This window comes from Bubalus bubalis, chromosome X, assembly GCF_019923935.1.
Source record: "Bubalus bubalis isolate 160015118507 breed Murrah chromosome X, NDDB_SH_1, whole genome shotgun sequence".
NCBI lineage: Eukaryota > Metazoa > Chordata > Mammalia > Artiodactyla > Bovidae > Bubalus > Bubalus bubalis.
This window is the reverse complement of record NC_059181.1, coordinates 126,892,031-126,909,728: the sequence shown is the minus strand read 5'-3', so window position 1 is coordinate 126,909,728 and position 17,698 is coordinate 126,892,031. Positions and strand designations below refer to the sequence as shown.

General features: G+C 40.7%; 1 protein-coding gene across 1 annotated transcript in view; it reads left to right on the top strand.

The window, feature by feature from the left end:
• The window catches only part of KIAA1210 (KIAA1210 ortholog), a 76,913-nt gene that overhangs the window by 31,075 nt on the left and 28,140 nt on the right, over positions 1-17,698 (top strand). Inside the window, exons 3-7 of the mRNA XM_044936836.1 lie at positions 965-1,035; positions 6,576-6,741; positions 9,662-9,788; positions 10,030-10,146; positions 13,662-13,805. Of these exons, the coding sequence (XP_044792771.1) occupies positions 965-1,035; positions 6,576-6,741; positions 9,662-9,788; positions 10,030-10,146; positions 13,662-13,805 (625 nt within the window). The remainder of the gene's footprint in view (positions 1-964; positions 1,036-6,575; positions 6,742-9,661; positions 9,789-10,029; positions 10,147-13,661; positions 13,806-17,698) is intronic.

Here is a 17,698-nt window from a genome sequence, read left to right as displayed (position 1 = left end):
TATTACTTCCTAGTTTGTTATTCATTTGCTGACTCTACTTTTTTTGGCCAAAAGTTTAAAATTTTTATGTAGTCAGGTATCTTAATTTTTTCTTTATAGCTTATCAATACAATTCTGTCTGCCTGGGTACACCCATGAATAGTAAAAGGCCTCCAAATCTAATGGGTCCCCACACAAAGCAATAGATCAGGTTTTGTGTATTTGTCTTTTATTTTTTGGTAACAGCTTTATTTATTTATTTATTCTTGGCTGAGCTGCATGACATGTGGGATCTTAGTTTCCTCACCAGGGATCAAACTTGCATGTCCTGCACTGGAAGCATGGAGTCTTAACCACTGAACTGCCAGGGAAGTCCCAGTAATAGCCTTATTGAGCTATAATTCATATATGATACAATTCACTCTTTTAAAGTATACAGTTCAGTGCTTTTTAGTATATTCAAAGATTTGGAGACTTCCCTGGTGGTTAAGAATCTGCCTTCCAATACAGGGGATTCAGGCTTGATCCTTGGTGGGGGAACTAAGATTCCACATGCCACAGAGCAACTAACCTGCGAGCCACAACCCTCTCACCACAACAAGGATCCTGGGTGCCACAACTAAGACCCTATGGAGCCAAATAAATAAAATTTTTAAAAAACCAAAGATTTGTGTGACCATCACAATTAATTTTAGAATATTGTTATCACTTCAAAAAGAAATTCTATACTCTGTCACTCAAAAAACACCTCTAGCCCTAAGCAAAACACTTTCTGTGTTTACCTATCTTGTACATTTCATGTAAATGGAACCATTGTCTTTTTTAAAGGAAGAATAGTTCTCTCTAATGGCAATTCCCTTTATATATCTTTTCTTGCATAGTTTAAGAATCTAACTGGAGGATAAGGAGTCGGGTAAAATGATTGTGTAATATACTGGATATTGAATGATTTTTTTTTGGTTTCTTGCTGTATATTTTATTTTAGTGAACCAATTATGTATGAATCACCAAGTGAAATTTCTGGCAGTGTGGAAGTTCTGGAGACCAGTGATGAGGGTAAGTAACCCAATAGAATCTTGATAACTAGAACTATACTTGTTTAGTGTGTTTAACCCTTAGAAGAAAGAATCAAGTCACAAGAAGACAAGTTCATATCAAATTTCTAGTGGCAATACTCAGTCAACATTTACTTTTCCATCTTCTAAGCTCTTCTCTTTCATCTCAATCTCCGCTAGTCTAAAAAGTTTTGTCTAGACCTTGCAGTCTTCCTTGAAGATGGTTACCAGGTTCTGTTTACTAAGGCAAAAGAAGTATTTCTGCTTAATCAGAAAAAGAAATCAGAACAGGCCATGATCTGAGAAATTCAATTGAGGTTTTGCCATAGATAGTAATCCAGATTTAACTAATAGATAAATTTGTAATTTTGAGGTGTAAAGGGGGTATAGTAACAAAAGACGTCACCATAGGCTTCTATTAAATGGGAACAATTTACAAAAATTTCTTTTGCAAAATCTACATAGATGTGTATTCATTTAAATTATAATTATAAACTATGAATCACCTGTGAGTGATAGGAGACCATGGATGGGGTAATAGGCAAAGGTCACTAAACAATGAAAAGTTTTACTGACACTGAAAAAAAATGTGGGGGGAAGGGGAAGAACCCAAAGATATAAGGTGAGATATTGAATTTAAAGACAGAACTGAATTGAAGAGTTCACTGGGTTGTTCTTCAATGATTGCTGAGTTTTCTTAGTAGTGTGTGGGGCAGAAGACTTGGTCTGGAAAGACAGAGAGCAGGGAACCTTCTTGTGGCTTCCCAGAGGCCTGACTTCACTAATGAAGTGAGTAGGGGGATGCTGAACATGGTGCACGGACCCCTGAGGGCAGGGCTTGGGTCTTCATCTCTGTGTCACCATTGTTCAGTATTGGGCCTCAGAGAGCGTGATTAGACACTCAAAAGTTTTTAAGAAATGAATGAATAAATAAATGAATGATAGGCCTCCTCACCAAGGCAGCCCCAACAACCAAATGAACTGACCTATCTTTTTGGATATGAGCTAGACAGATGTCTACCAAAAAAGATGGCAATGCAGTGCATCTTGATGAAGAGTGGAGGTAAGGAAATACCCTTTCTCTATTCACAATCCTTTTTAAGACACCAAACATTTGGGTACATTTGTAGTATGAGTCATTGCCAGACAGAGAATACAGTGGCTGTTGGGAAGTTGAAGGGAAGAAAGGCTAATTAGAAGAGTTTTCTTTCCAAGAAGCAATGCAAGAGAGCAAGGTCACCATTATGTGCCTTGCATTTTGAAAGCTCATTAAGTTCAACCCAGAAGAGCCTGTGTGCATGGTAGATAAGCAAATACATAATCCGAGGCGATAATTTCTTCATTGGAGTTGTGTATTTTCTCTGGGGGAAGGTCGGGGGATGGCTTCCATGGGCTGTTTCCTGGCATGTGACATACTGCCGGCCCTCAGTGGATGGGGATGTTGAAAGCTACTGCCTGTTTGGGAATATGTAGTCCTTGGACTTGGACAGGGAGGTCAATGGCTTTGTTATAGGAGAAATCCAGACAGCTGTCAGCTCACTGACCATCACTGCTGTGCCTTGTAGGGGAATAAGTTACCCAGTGTATAGGTGACCTACATAAGTGTTGTTGTTGTTTAGTCACTAAGTCATGTCCAACTCTTTGCGACCCCATGGACTGTAGCACACGACTCTCCTCTGTCTATGGGATTTCCCAGGCAAGAATACTGGAGTGGGTTGCCATTTCTTTCTACAGGGGATCTTCCCCACCCAGGGAATTGGGAAAGCTCATAAACGCAAATGAGCTTTTTGGCTAACCAATATTTTACATCCTCATGGGAAAATAAGCTGTTTCTGCTGAAATGGAAGATTGGAGGGAAATTGGAATGTGTGTATACTTAATTTTTAACACCTGTTATAGTTCTTACAGAGAAGGCAATGGCACCCCCCTCCAGAACTCTTGCCTGGAAACTCCCATGGACGGAGGAGCCTGGTAGGCTACAGTCCATGGGGTCGCTACGAGTCAGACACGACTGAGCGACTTCATTTTCACTTTTCACTTTCATGCATTGAAGAAGAAAATGGCAACCCACTCCAGTGTTCTTGCCTGGAGAATCCCAGGGATGGGGGAGCCTGGTGGGCTGCTGTCTATGGGGTCGCACAGAGTCGGACACGACTGAAGCCACTTAGCAGCAGCAGCAGCAGCAGCAGCAGCAGCAGCAGCAGCAGCAGCAGCATAGTTCTTGTCATTAGTCGTTTGGTTAATTTAGGAACATAAAAATGTGTCAAAGCATAATTTGGTTTGTACAAATTATGAAGTTTTGTACAATTATGTTTGGTACACTCAGTTTTACAGCCTGAAAAGTTTATTGGAAGTGTTTTTATTCAGTTATTAAGTGTTTATAGATTGTGTCACGGATCTAGCTACCACCTGCTGATTCTCTCCTGTCTCTCTTTGCTGGTATATAAGAAGCAGGTTTGCAACTTGAAATCCTCTAGCTTTGCCCACCTCCCTTCCCTTCTGGGATTTCTAAGCAAGAAGGACAATAACCATTATGGTTCCCAACACTGAGCAGAAAGTTGTTCTCATTTCAGAAGGCCAGAAGGAGATCTGCCTGTCAAGAATCAATAAATCCCATTCCTTCTGTTTGAAAAATGGCAGTGCCTACAAAGGCTCCTTCCTGTTTGTGAGGTGGCACTGCCCAATTCTTAATCACTGGGCAGGAATTATTTAGTGGTCTGTTGGAGCTGGCTCAGGCTGACTTGAGAGGCTGTGCATGTCTCTTCCTAAATGTCATATTACTAGCTTGAAATTGACCACCGTGGGAGTATTTACACCACAGAAGCAGGCATATACTACAGATAAGGGCATTTACCCTGAGATCTAATTGGTAAATATATCCCAGTAAAAAACTGAGTATAGTCACTAACAGAGTATTGTAATCAGGATTTTACATTAAAATATCCCTATTTCATGGATTTTAGAAATCCTTAGGGGGTGGGAAGATTAAGAAAGCTGGGGAGCAAAATGCAGATTATTTTAGAGCCAGCCTACTCTGTCCTGTATACTTTTCAGCACTTTCATGTTGAATCCTCACAGTAGTGCTATGAGGTCAAACATCATTTTAAATAATTCATTATCCTAGAAATTCATTTAATTTTTTTCCTTAAAAATTAAAAACGGGAACTTGGGAAAATATATATTTCCTAATGCGTCTTCATGCTTTATTCTGTCTGTCTCAAGGTACACTTGCCAAATTTATCCTAACCATGACCCTATGTAGGTATATCCTAGTAAATGAGAGATTTCTCAGATCTTTCAGAACTGAAGTTACTTAAGCAAGGATTATCAAGCATAAATACTACCATCTTCCTTCATTGCCCCAATGGTGCTTCTCTTTATCTATAGATGGTTAGAATTGATAGGTCAGTTTTATAGATATAATTGAATCTGGTCTTAATAGACAATAATTGATTCCTTAATTCTAGCTCATTTATTAGCATTTACTACATGCCAGATCCTATGCCAAACTCTTTCCTACATTATTTACAGTTTATATCAATCCTGATAAGGGCTAGCATTTAAATGATAGGATGCTTAAGAACGGCTCTGCCCAGTGATCTCAATTTAAGGAAGGGATGTGACAAGCTATGTTGGTTTTCTGCACCCCTCAGTGGGTTCAGCTGTCTCTGGAGTGTCACCGTGTGTTTGCACTGTGCTGGTTGCTAAAAAGGATGCTAAAGAGGGCCTGCCTACAGCCCTGAGTTGGGGGACAGTAGCTAAAACATAGAACCGTATCTTATTCCTTTCTCATTGATACACAAAACATAGTAAGTGCTTGACCTTAATAAATGTTCACTGAATAGCTGAATGAATGAATGAAGGCACGGACTAGAGAACATTCAGATGCAAAATGTGTGGTGCCAGCAGTCAAGTTTTAGGTGTGCAAAAAGGAGCATGAATTGTAGTGATGGTGGAAAATTGGACTTAAGGCAGGCCTTGAGGTTTAGAAACCTTTGTAAAGGTTCTAGACTAGGCAGGCCCAGGAGTAATCAGTGCACAGATAGGCCACAGTGTTTCAGCACTGGAAGGAGCCCCACCTCAGCATTTGCCTCAGTGTGTTTTGCTAGGTGTTCTGCATACGTGCATCGGGGAGACAACATTGCTACCCAGTTTCTTGGCACTTCACCATCCACATAGGCATGTTGAAGTTTCAGAAAAGTTTTGTTGGAACACAGACCCCTAAACTGTGTTTAATCAACATTTTCCAGATTGACTAGACTGCAGACCCCCCTTTTCATGCAATAGACCTATGAGCATCCCTCTGAACACACTTTGGGAGACACTGATTAGCATGATCCCTTTATTTTCCAGCTGAGCCCCAGAGAGGTTGAGTGACTTGCCTGAGGTTACAGAGCTAATCGATAGCAGAGCTAAACCAAGCTCAGTATTCCAGAGTTTTCTTACTCTCTGGTGGTGTTTTCCATCACACCACTAAGCCTATCTTATAACAGCTTTGTTGGCTTCCAGAGACCAGGCTGCTGGGAATTGGAATGAGACACCTGAGTTGGTAAATTACTGCATGTGAAGCAGTAAGAGCAAGTTCCTTCTCACGGATGAATGCAGCACAAACTCCCTTCCCTTCCCCCTCTTCTGAGCCGGGAGAAAGATACATGTGCTTATTAGGAAACTCAATAAAACCCAGAGAGAGCCTGAAGAGAATTGAAAGCTCACATTCCTCACTGCTGCCCTGTTTTTTTTTTTTTTTTTTAATGATAGTAGAACAAACTTTCAATTATCTGCATTTGCAGAGGGCAGCAGCCCTGTAGGTAATCTGAACCAATAAGCAATAATTGAGGAACAGTGCACATAATATACCCACACATACATGCGCACACACACACACCCTCCCTTGCAAAATTCTTTGGTCATGTTGTCACGCCTTTTGCACAGGGTGGTTCTTTGCCCAGCACCCGTTTCTGCCCAATTCCTGGCCCTCTCCCTTCCTCATAAAGCCCTTCTTAGAAGACATCTTCCATGACCACACCAACCCCCTGCACTCGTTCCTTGGGTCTGCATCCTTGCAGCACACAGGTTGGGCAATACCAGCTCCCACATGGATTTCCAAAGGTCCTGAAGTATCTGTCACATGTGGAAGCTTGGCTTCCCAGCTGGATCACAAAGACTCCAGTGATCAGGGTACCAAATGCTTATGTTGGCTCAAAAGTTGCTGTGTATGAATGAACTTCTTAGGGCCAGGGAAGAGGTGTGTGTTAATAGTTGAAATTGAGAGGCAAGTGAATTCAGGGTGAGTTGAGCCTGAATACAGGCTTCCCAGAGGCCACAGGCTGGGGCCTGAGCTTCTGCTTTCACCAGAAACTCAGATACTTTGTTGGTGAGTTCCTAAGAAGAGAACAAAGCAGATGAACAATGCCAGGGGCACTGGTGCGAAAGCTAGGGCCTTTTGGGATCCTACTCCTCATCTCCATCATGAAAGCCATTTCCTCTCCTGTCTTCCCTTCTACCATCACACTCTGCCTCACTTGCATTTATAACTTCCAGGAAAAAAGAAATCCAGATTTAAAGCCTTCAAGAGCTTCTTTGGCAAGAAGAAAAAGAAAGAGCCCAAAGATGTCCATAGAGGGAGATGGCTCAAAACAAGCTTGTCCAGCAGCAGTATTGACATCTCTTTTCTGAAGTCAGTTGAAGGTCAACAAACCATGCCAGGGTAAGCTCAGGAGGGGTGGGGGCTGAGGACAAGGCAAAGGGCAGGGAGCTACATCCAGGTCCTCCTTTGGCAGCTGAATCATCACTGGCCTTTGGCCCCCAGGGGCTCTTGCTCACCCTGTCTGTGGGAGGTGGGTCTGCAGCCATCGCCTATGCAGCCACATCCTGGGGGGTTTCCCCTGTGCTCATAGATATATGCTTGCTGTCTGGGCTTCACAGCTCAGTGGGTTGGATGGGGCATACCAAATGCATATCCCACTCCCCTAAGAGCACTGGGTGAGAGGGTGTGGGTGGATCAGGGCAATCCTGCTGTGTCACAGCTACAAGCACTTGCGATGTGGAGCCTACCACTAGAGAGGAGCTGGTGGCCTCTGTTTCATAAGGGAAGGATAGTCTCCATCATTTTGGAAACTTGATCTGATTTGCTTGCCCAGCCCTCAGACTCCAGATCTCATAATGTGTGATTAAAATCTTAGATGGTGAAGCCATCTAGCTGGGTTGAGACATAAGGATGAAATCACTGTGTTAATTAAAAAAACAACAACAACAAGCAAGCAAGGAACCCAAGTCTATTTCTCCCTCCATCCCAAGAGACTGGGGGAAATGCTGTAACTGATCATATAAAGTATGGGGAAGACTGTTTCTCAGCCACCACTGCCATTCCTATTCAGATTTTCATCTTTGAAGCCCCAAATTCCACATCTTAGAAATGTGGAAAATCTGGACGCCCAGTACCCCCCAGGCTCTTTCTGGATCAATTGAATTGCCCTCTATGGAGTTCCACTTGGGCCTGTTCCCCTGGCCTTAAACCCCAGACTTATCTGAAATCCCAACAGAACTCAAGTGTCCTGCTATCCATTGCCTCAAGGCTTTGCTTGGAGGTAATGAAAGCTAGTAGAGGTGATGGAATTCCAGTTGAGCTATTTCAAATCCTAAAAGATGATGCTGCAAAAGTGCTGCACTCAATATGCCAGCAAATTTGGAAAGCTTAGCAGTGGCCACAAGACTGGAAAAGGTCAGTTTTCATTCCAATCCCAAAGAAAGGCAATGCCAAAGAATGTTCAAACTACCACACAATTGCACTCATCTCATACGCTAGCAAAGTAATGCTCAAAATTCTCCAACCTAGGCTTCAGCAGTATGTGAACTGAGAACTTCCAGATGTTCAAACTGGATTTAGCAAAGGCAGAGGAACCAGAGATCAAATTGCCAACATACATTGGATCATAGAAAAAGCAAGAGTACCAGGAAAACATCTACTTCTGCTTTATTGACTACACCAAAGTCTTTGATTGTGTAGCTAACAACAAAATGTGGAAGATTCTTAGAGATGGGAGTACCAGATCACCTTACCTGCCTCCTGAGAAATCTATACTCATGTCAAAAAGCAACAGTTAGAACCAGACATGGAACAATGGACTCCAAATTGGGAAAGGAGTATGTCAAGGCTGTATATTGTCACTCTGCTTATTTAACTTATATGCAGAGTCAGTTCAGTTCATTTCAGTCACTCAGTCGTGTCCAACTCTTTGTGACCCCATGGACTGCAGCATGCCAGGCCTCCCTATCCATCACCAACTCCCAGAGTTTACTCAAACTCATGTCCATTGAGTCGGTGATGCCATCCAAGCATCTCATCCTCTGTCATTCCCTTCTTCTCCCACCTTCAATCTTTCCCAGCATCAGGGTCTTTTCAAAAGAGCCGACTCATTGGAAAAGACCCTGATGCTGGGAAAGATTGAGGGCAGGAGGAGAAGGGGAAGACAGAGGATGAGATGTTTGGGTGATATTACAGACTCAATGGATGTGAATTTGAGCAAGCTCCAGGAGTTGGTGATGGACAAGGAAGCCTGGAATGCCGCAGTCCATGGGGTTGCAGAGTAGGACACAACTCAGCGACTGAACTGAACTGAACTAATAAGACAGTTAGCAAATGTGTTATACTGCCTACTAACAGCACAGAGGTCTCATTAAAATGGACCTTAATGAGTGCATTGAATGTGAGGAATTTCAGATAGCTTTACTAGGGAGGGAGATGGTTTTGCACTGAGGGGCTTGCTTCATACCTCACAAACCATACATTATAGACCATTGCCTTATAGGTCTCAGTCAGTTCAGTCACTCAGTCATATAGGTATAAGGAAGACTAAGATTAGCTCTACTAAAATCCAGAGGGTGGGGTGGAAGAGGGAAGATCTTTTATAACTTTCATCTTAATAATAGCAAGACTCGAGGTCTTCCTTCCCCTTCCACAGTGTTCTCACTGCTGAACTGTATACTTTCAGTGGTGAATTATATGGTACATAAGCTATATCTCAGTAAAGCTATTATATATAAAAAAAATGTGTGGATCATTTGAAAACATTAAAATTTTGCCGAAGTAAGTAGAGTATAAAATAAAAGTACTCCTGCTGTTCCTAGTGCCATTCCTCAGAGGGAAACACTGCTAACAATTTGGTGGATATCCTTCCAGACTTTTCTCTATGATCACAAACTATATATGTATGTAATATATGTGTGCTCAGTCACTTCATTCATGTCTGACTCTTTGTGACCCCATGGACTATAGCCTGCCAGGCTCATCTGTATATAAGATTCTCCAGGCAAGAATACTGGAGTGGGTTGCCATGCCCTCCTTCAGGGGATCTTGCCAACCCAAGGATCGAACCGGAGTCTCTTATGTCTCCTGGACTGGCAGGCGAGCTCTTTACCACTAGCGCCACCTGGGAAGCCCATGTCATATATGTATATGTATTAAATGGGACCATACTATTCTTTATTTTCTTCACTCAATATCTCATGGAAGACTGTGTGTGTCAGCACATATGCTTCTGAGGTGTCTGTGGTAGGCCATAGTATAGACACACATGTATCTTTGGTTCCCTTGGCTGCTTTCATAAGACTTTTTCCTTCCTGGCCAGGGCCAAGAGCAGAATGGTGATCAGAGCCCTGTCTCATGACAGCATCTTTATGTTGGAGCCTGACCTTGAAAGATCAGAAAGGAAGCTATACCCCTCTCCAGAGATCCCAAGAGGCAGACCTTTGCAGGTAATGGTGAACTTGAGCATCAGCTCATACTTGGACTACTCCTGATTCCACCCCCACTGTTGTAAACACTGAATAAGAGAATATCTAAGTATATGATGTGCTTCCCTATGCCTGACACACAGTATTGGCCAGGATCACCATATTCACTTCTCTTTATGCACCCCCCAAATGCTCTGAGTATTATAATGGTGACATTAATGTGCAGGCATTCCAACCCCCATGTTTTTTCTTTCCTCCACAGAGATCTCATGTTTCTACTACTCTGCCTAGAGCTGGGACTGGTAGCATGCATGAAGTTGTGTTCAGAACTGTGCCAAGAGGTGCAGCCAGAAGTGAATTCCATGTTGCAGGATCCGAGGTAATAAAGTAGAATTGTTCAAAGTCGAACAGGCAGACCTATGCTTGAATCCCTGCTCTACTATTTATTGGCCCTGTGACGTTGGGCTGATTACTTAATCCCTCTGAGCCTTCCTTTCTTCATCTATAATGGGTATAATATAAATATCTAGTTCAAGGGGTTGTCTGTGAGGATTGAATAAAGACTCAGAGAGATGAAAGAAATTGTTCCAGCTGACCGTATAGTTAGTGGTAGCCCTGGAACTCTGACTCAAATGTGTCGACCTCCAACCTATTAGCCTTTCCATTAGCCCAGTCTCTAAGGTGTTGAAATTCTCTGGCCCTGCCTCAACAGGAAGGAGGGCACATCTTTAGTCTCCATTGTCTGAGGAAACCTCACAAATAGCTGATGAAAGAAGAGAAGGGAAAGGTAAGGGAGAAAGGGAAAGATATATTCATCTGAAGGCAGAGTTCCAGAGAATAGCAAGGAGAGATAAGAAAGCCTTCCTCATGATCAATGCAAAGAAATAGAGGAAAACAATAGAATGGGAAAGACTAGAGATCTCTTCAAGAAAATTAGAGATACCAAGGGAATATTTCATGCAAAGATGGGCACAATAAAGGACAGAAATGATATGGACCTAACGGAAGCAGAAAATATTAAGAAGAGGTGGCAAGAATACACAGAAGAACTGTACAAACAAGGTCTTAGGTAACCACGATGGTAACCACATTGGCGTTACCATCTATCGCCTAAAGATAGATAGATATCCTGGAGTGTGAAGTCAAGGGGGCCTTAGGAAGCATTACTATGAACAAAGCTAGTGGAGGTGACAGAATTCCAATTGAGCTATTTCAGATCCTAAAAGATGATACTGTGAAAATGTTGCACTCATTATGCCAGCAAATTTGGAAAACTCAGCAGTGGCTATAGGACTGGAAAAGGTCAGTTTTCATTCCAATTCCAAAGAAGAGCAATGCCAAAGAAGGTTCAAACTACCACACAATTGTACTCATTTCACATGCTAGCAAGGCCATGCTCAAAATCCGTCAAGCTAGTCTTCAACAGCCCGGAATTTCACACTATGTACTCTGCATATAAGTTAAATCCAGAATTTCACACTATGTACTCTGCTGCTGCTGCTAAGTCGCTTCAGTCGTGTCCGACTCTGTGCGACCCCATAGACAGCAGCCCACCAGGCTCCGCTGTCCCTGGGATTCTCCAGGCAAGAACACTGGAGTGGGTTGCCATTTCCTTCTCCAATGCATGAAAGTGAAAAAGTGAAAGTGAAGTAGCTCAGTCATGTCTGACTCTTTGCGACCCCATGGACTGGAAGCCTACCAGGCTCCTCTGTCCATGGGATATTCCAGGCAAGAGTACTGGAGTGGGGTGCCATTGCCTTCTCCGATGTACTCTGCATATAAGTTAAATAAGCAGGGTGACAATATGCAGCCTTGACGTATTGTTCCCAATTTGGAACCAGCCTGTTGTTCCATGTCCAGATCTACCTGTTGCTTCTTGACCTTCATACAGGTTTCTCAGAAGACAGGTAAGGTGGTCTGGTATTTCCATTTCTTTAAGAATTTTCCACAGTTTGTTGTGATCCACACAGTCAAAGGCTTTTGAGTGTTCAGTGAAGCAGAAGTAGATGTCTTTCTGGAATTCTCTTGCTTTTTTCTATAATCCAACAGATGTTGGCAATTTGATCTCTGGTTCCTCTGTCTTTGCTAAATCCAGCTTGAACATCTGGAAGTTCTCAGTTCACATACTGCTGAAGGAAAAAATGGAAACAGTGACAGTCTTTATTTCCTTGGGCCCCAAAATCACTGTGGAGAGTAACTACAGCCATGAAATTAAAAGACACTTGCTCCTTGGAAGGAAAGCTATGACAAACCTAGACAGCATATTAAAAAGCAGAGACATCACTTTGCCAACAAAAGTCTGTCTAGTCAAAGCTATGGTTTTTCCAGTAGTCATGTATGGATTGTGAAAGTTGGACCATAAAGAAGGCTGAGAGCTGAAGAATTGATACTTTTGAACTGTCATGTTACAGAAGACTCTTGAAAGTCCCTTGGACTGCAAGGAGATCAAACCAGTGAATCCTAAAGGAAATCAACCCTGAATATTCATTGGAAGGACTGATGCTGAAGCTGAAGCTCCAATACTTTGGCCACCTGATGCAAAGAGCTGACTCGTTAGAGGAGACCCTGATGCTGGGAAAGATTGAGGGCAGGAGGAGAAGAGGGCGACAGAGAATGAGATGGTTGGATGGTATCATGGACTAAATGGACATGAGTTTTAGCAAACTTCAGGTGATAGTGAAGGACAGGGAAGGTTGGTGTGCTGCATTCCATGGGGTTGCAAAGAGTCAGACACAACTTAGTGAGTGAACAACAAAAGCCAAGTAAAGCCTTCCGTAAAAGTTAACTTTTATGGAATAATATAATATTCTGTATTATATTAATTATATTAATAGGATAAATAATAATCACTGCATTATTACAGTGATTATTATTACAATTGTGCTTTGGGATTGTTAATCCCCAAGGTCTGTTGTTAAGAACCCCCAATGGAGCCTAGTAGTCATAAGAGGGCAACGTGGACTTTGGCCAGGAGTACTCCACAGACAGAAACTCAATGTGGCTCCTTTTCTTTGGCTTTGAGAGTTTGACATCCATCTGTCCTCGGCAGGAGCAGAACCTATGACAGAATCAAGCATGTCAGCTCCATGTCAACAAGGATTTTGTTTTGTTTATTGCTATAGACCCAGTGCCTAGAATGGGTGTGGCACATTGTACATGCTTAGCCAGTATTTGTTAAAAAGATAAAATCAGGGATTCTGATATACATCAAGAGGATCATGGCAGGGGCCAGTGCCTCAAATTCAAGTATAACATGAACTCCTAACTGGAATCAACTAAATCAGTCTGCTGAAGCTCAAGGTAAAGCCAAATGAACAATTTTTATCCCCTTCAGAAAACTAGTCATCCAGTTCTAACCAGGAATAGTTGTGTAGATTTTCTAAAATTGCCAGAAAATCAGTCTCAACAGGCTTAAGATAAGCAACCAACACAGTTAAGATTCCATCCAGACGATTTCTGGACAGAGAGAATGATAGAAATAAAGATTGTAGCCTGGATGCCAAGCCCAGAACATAACCCAAAGACTCATCTCCCCAAGATCTGGACTTTCAAAGATAAGACCAAAATCAAACCAAAGATCGGACTCAAATAAGATTTCTAGTTGGCATCAGTAGGAGATAACACCAGGATTCTGGTTTTGAGCAAGAAAGCAATTTGAAGTTTCTGTCTTGGGGATTGGCAAAAGTGTGCAGCAACCCAGAGTGTGAACCCAGGCTATTTATTAGTCTTTGGTTTGTGTAGGTACTAGAAGTGAAGACAAGGAAGTAGGAGATTCTTTCCTTGGCTGTTCCCCCCCCCCCTTAGGGTTCTTAACCCTTCAACCTTTGAGCGACAGGTAATTTGGGGGAAGGCACACAGTTTTTAACTTTTTCTTTCTATACTCTTCCTTGACAGATCCTACTACTGCGTCCATGCCAACCCAGCATCAGCTCACATCTCATTCGATCTGACTCCATCTCTAAGGATCTTGAAGAAATGTCTGTTGATTATGAGTCACCTAAGAAGAGTTCATCATACAACATCTTGACAAGCAAGGAGGTGAGTGTTAGTTCCGGCCAAAGTTGCAGGTTAGGGGCGGCGGGTGCACAAGTCAGAGGCATCATTTCTTCTTACCTTTCTTTTTTCCTGCTGTAGCTCAATACAAAGGGGATGTTTGGGGAAGGAGCTGCCATTTTTGGCTTTTGATTTGCCTGTTGGTTTACATTTTCTGTCCAATTCTAAAAACCAAATAATCAGCACTGTAATTTATAAGGTACGGGAGACAGTATTTTTGGAAAAAAAAAAAAGTTTGCAGATGTTTTCAGTTCTTTCATGAAGAAAACTAATAGAGATTTTTATGGAAGTAAAGCCTCTACAATTTCAAATGCTACAAATACCAAAGGTTAGGGCATATAGTATGGTTTGATAAACACATATCCATATGAAAAATCATTTGACATGAGAGGGCATGTATTTGTATTTCATGCATCTAGTTTTGGCCAGCCAACAATACCCATCAACAATAGGAAAATCAGTAGACTGTCCTCATTAACACTTCCATTCACAATCCATTCACAAACTGTGAATGGAACTGTGGTTAATTGGATTGGCTTTTTCCACATCAATCAATTGGATTGGCTTTTTCCACATCAATCAATTATTTTTCCTTCATTCTTTTAATATGGTATATTATATTTGATTTTCATATATAGTGATTTTCATATGTTAAACCTCCTAGTTCTGGGGTAAATCCCAGTTACTCATCATGTATAATTGCCCTTAAAATGCTGTTGGATTTGGTTTGCTAGTATTTTGCATGTGTATTCATGAGGGATTTAGGTTATACCATTCATTTCTTGTGATACCTTTATCTGGCTTTGGAGTCCTGGTAATGCTTGCCTCGTAGAATCAGAAAGTGTTCCCTCTTATATGTGTTTTGAAATATTTGTGAAGGATTGGCATTATTATTTAAAAGTTTGGTAGAATTCACCAGTGAAGCCATCTGGTCCTGGTTTTTTCATTGTTTTGAGGTTTTGATTACTGATTCAATCTGTTGCTATAGGTGTATTCAGATTTTCCATTATTTTTTAATTCAATTTTAGTAATTTGGATGTGTCTGGGAATTTATCCATTTCATTTAGGCTATCTACACAAGTATTCATAGTACTGTTTTATAATCCTTTTTATTTCTGTAAGGTCGGTAGTAATTGTTCCCTTTCAATTCTGATTTTAATAATTTGTGTCTTATTTTTTCTTAATCAATCTAGTTAAAGATTTGTCCATTTTGTTTTACTTTTTAAAGGATAGACTTTTGGTTTCATTGATTTTCCATATTGTTTTTCTATTCCCTAGCTCATTATCTCTGTTTTAATCTCTATTATTTCCTTCCTCTTGCTAGCTTTGGGTTTAGTTTCATCTTTCTGGGTTCCTTAAGGTGGAACATTAGGGTAGTGATTTGAGAGCTTCTTTTTTTAAAAAGCATATACAGCTATGCATTTCCAAAGACTGTTTTTGCTGTACCACATAAGTTTATGTTGTGTTTTAGTATTAATTCATGTCAAAGTATTTTCTAACTTTCCTTTTGATTTCTTCTTTGACCCATTCATTGATTAAGAGTATGTTGTTTAATTTCTACCTATTTGTGAATTTTCCAGTCTTCCTTCTGTTATTGATTGTGTAGTTTTGTTCTGTTGTGATCAGAGAAGATACTTTGCATGGTTTTAATCTTTTAAAATTTATTAAGACTTATTTTGTAGCCTAGCATGTGGTTTATACAGGAGAATGTTCATGTGTATTTCAGAAGAATACATATGCTCTTGTTGAATGGAATATTATACATACAAATATATATATATATATATATATATATATATATATGTATGTTAGGTTTGTATTATTGTTTCAAGTTCTCTATTTCCTTATTGATCTTCTGTCTAGCTGTTTATTCATTATTGAAAGTGGGATACTGACATCTCTATTATTGTATAACTGTCCATTTCCTCCTTCAGTTCTGTCAATTTTTACTTCATGTATTCAGCAGTGGGTCTGTTGTTTTTTTTTGGGGGGTGTCTGTTGTTTTGTTTACGACTATTCTGTCTTCCTGATGGATTGACCCATTTATCAATGTATAATGTCCATTTTTGTCTCCTATAACAATTTTGACTTGAAATCTGTTTTGTTTGATTTTAGTATAGCTACCCCAGCTCTCTTTAGATTATCATTTTCTTGGAATCTCTTTAATCATCCTTTCACTTTCAACTTGTTTATTTTTGGATCTAAAGTGAGTTTCTTGTAGACAGCATACAAATAGATCATGTTTTTAAAATTCATCTTGCCAATTTCTGCCTTTTGATTGGAGAGTTTACTTAATTTACATTCATAGTAATTACTAATAATGAAGGACTTCTGCTGTTTAGCTCCTTTTTGTACCTCGGTTCTTCCATTACTATCTTATTTTGGATTAAAAAAAAATGTATTTATTTTAATTGGAGGCTAATTACTTTACAATATGGTAGTGGTTTTTGCCATACATTGACATGAATCAGCCATGGGTTTACATGTGTTCCCCATCCTGAACCCCTTTCCCACCTCGCTCCCCATCCCATCCCTCTGGGTCATCCCAGTGTACCAGCCCTGAGAACCCTGTCTCATGCATTGAACCTGGACTGGCGATCTGTTCCACATATGATAATATACATGTTTCAATGCTTTTCTCTCAGATCATCCAACCCTCACCTTCTCCCACAGAGTCCAAAAGACTGTTTTATACTTCTGTGTCTCTTTTGCTGTCTTTCATATAGGGTTATCATTACCATCTTTCTAAATTCCATATACGACTGAAGTGACTTAGCAGCAGCAGCAGCATACTGTATTGGTGTTCTTCTTTCTGGCTTACTTCACTCTGTATAATAAGCTCCAGTTTCATCCACCTCATTAGAACTGATTCAAATGTATTCTTTTTAATGGCTGAGTAATATTCCATTGTGTATATGTGCCACAGCTTTCTTATCCATTCATCTGCTGATGGACATCTAGGTTGCTTCCACGTCCTAGCTATTGTAAACAGTGCTGCTATGAACATTGGGGTACACATGTCTCTTTCAATTCTGGTTTCCTCGGTGTGTATGCCCAGCAGTGGGATTGCTGGGTCGTATGGCAGTTCTATTTCCAGTGTTTTAAGGAATCTCCACACTGTTCTCCATAGTGGCTGTACCAGCTTGCATTCCCACCAACAGTGTAAGAGGGTTCCCTTTTCTCCACACCCTCTCTAGCATTTATTGCTTGTAGATTTTTGGATAGCAGCCATTCTGACCAGTGTGAGATGGTACCTCATTGTGGTTTTGATTTGCATTTCTCTGATAATGAGTGATGTTGAGCATCTTTTCATGTGTTTGTTAGCCATCTGTATGTCTTCTTTGGGGAAATGTCTGTTTAGTTCTTTGGCCCATTTTTTGATTGGGTCATTTATTTTTCTGGAATTGAGCTACAGGAGTGGCCTGTATATTTTTGAGATTAATTCTTTGTCCATTGCTTCATTTGCTATTATTTTCTCCCATTCTGAAGGCTGTCTTTTCACCTTGCTTATAGTTTCCTTTGTTGTGCAGAAGCTTTTAATTTTAATTAGGTGCCATTTGTTTATTTTTGCATTTATTTCCAATATTCTGGGAGGTGGGTCATAGAGGATCCTGCTGTGATTTATGCCAGAGAGTGTTTTGCCTATGTTCTCCTCTAGGAGTTTTATAGTTTCTGGTCTTACATTTAGATCTTTAATCCATTTGGAGTTTATTTTTGTGTATGGTGTTAGAAAGTGTTCTAGTTTCATTCTTTTACAAGTGGTTGACCAGTTAACCCAGCATCACTTGTTAAAGAGATTGTCTTTTCTCCATTGTATATTCTTGCCTCCTTTGTCAAAGATAAGGTGTCCATATGTGCGTGGATTTATCTCTGGGCTT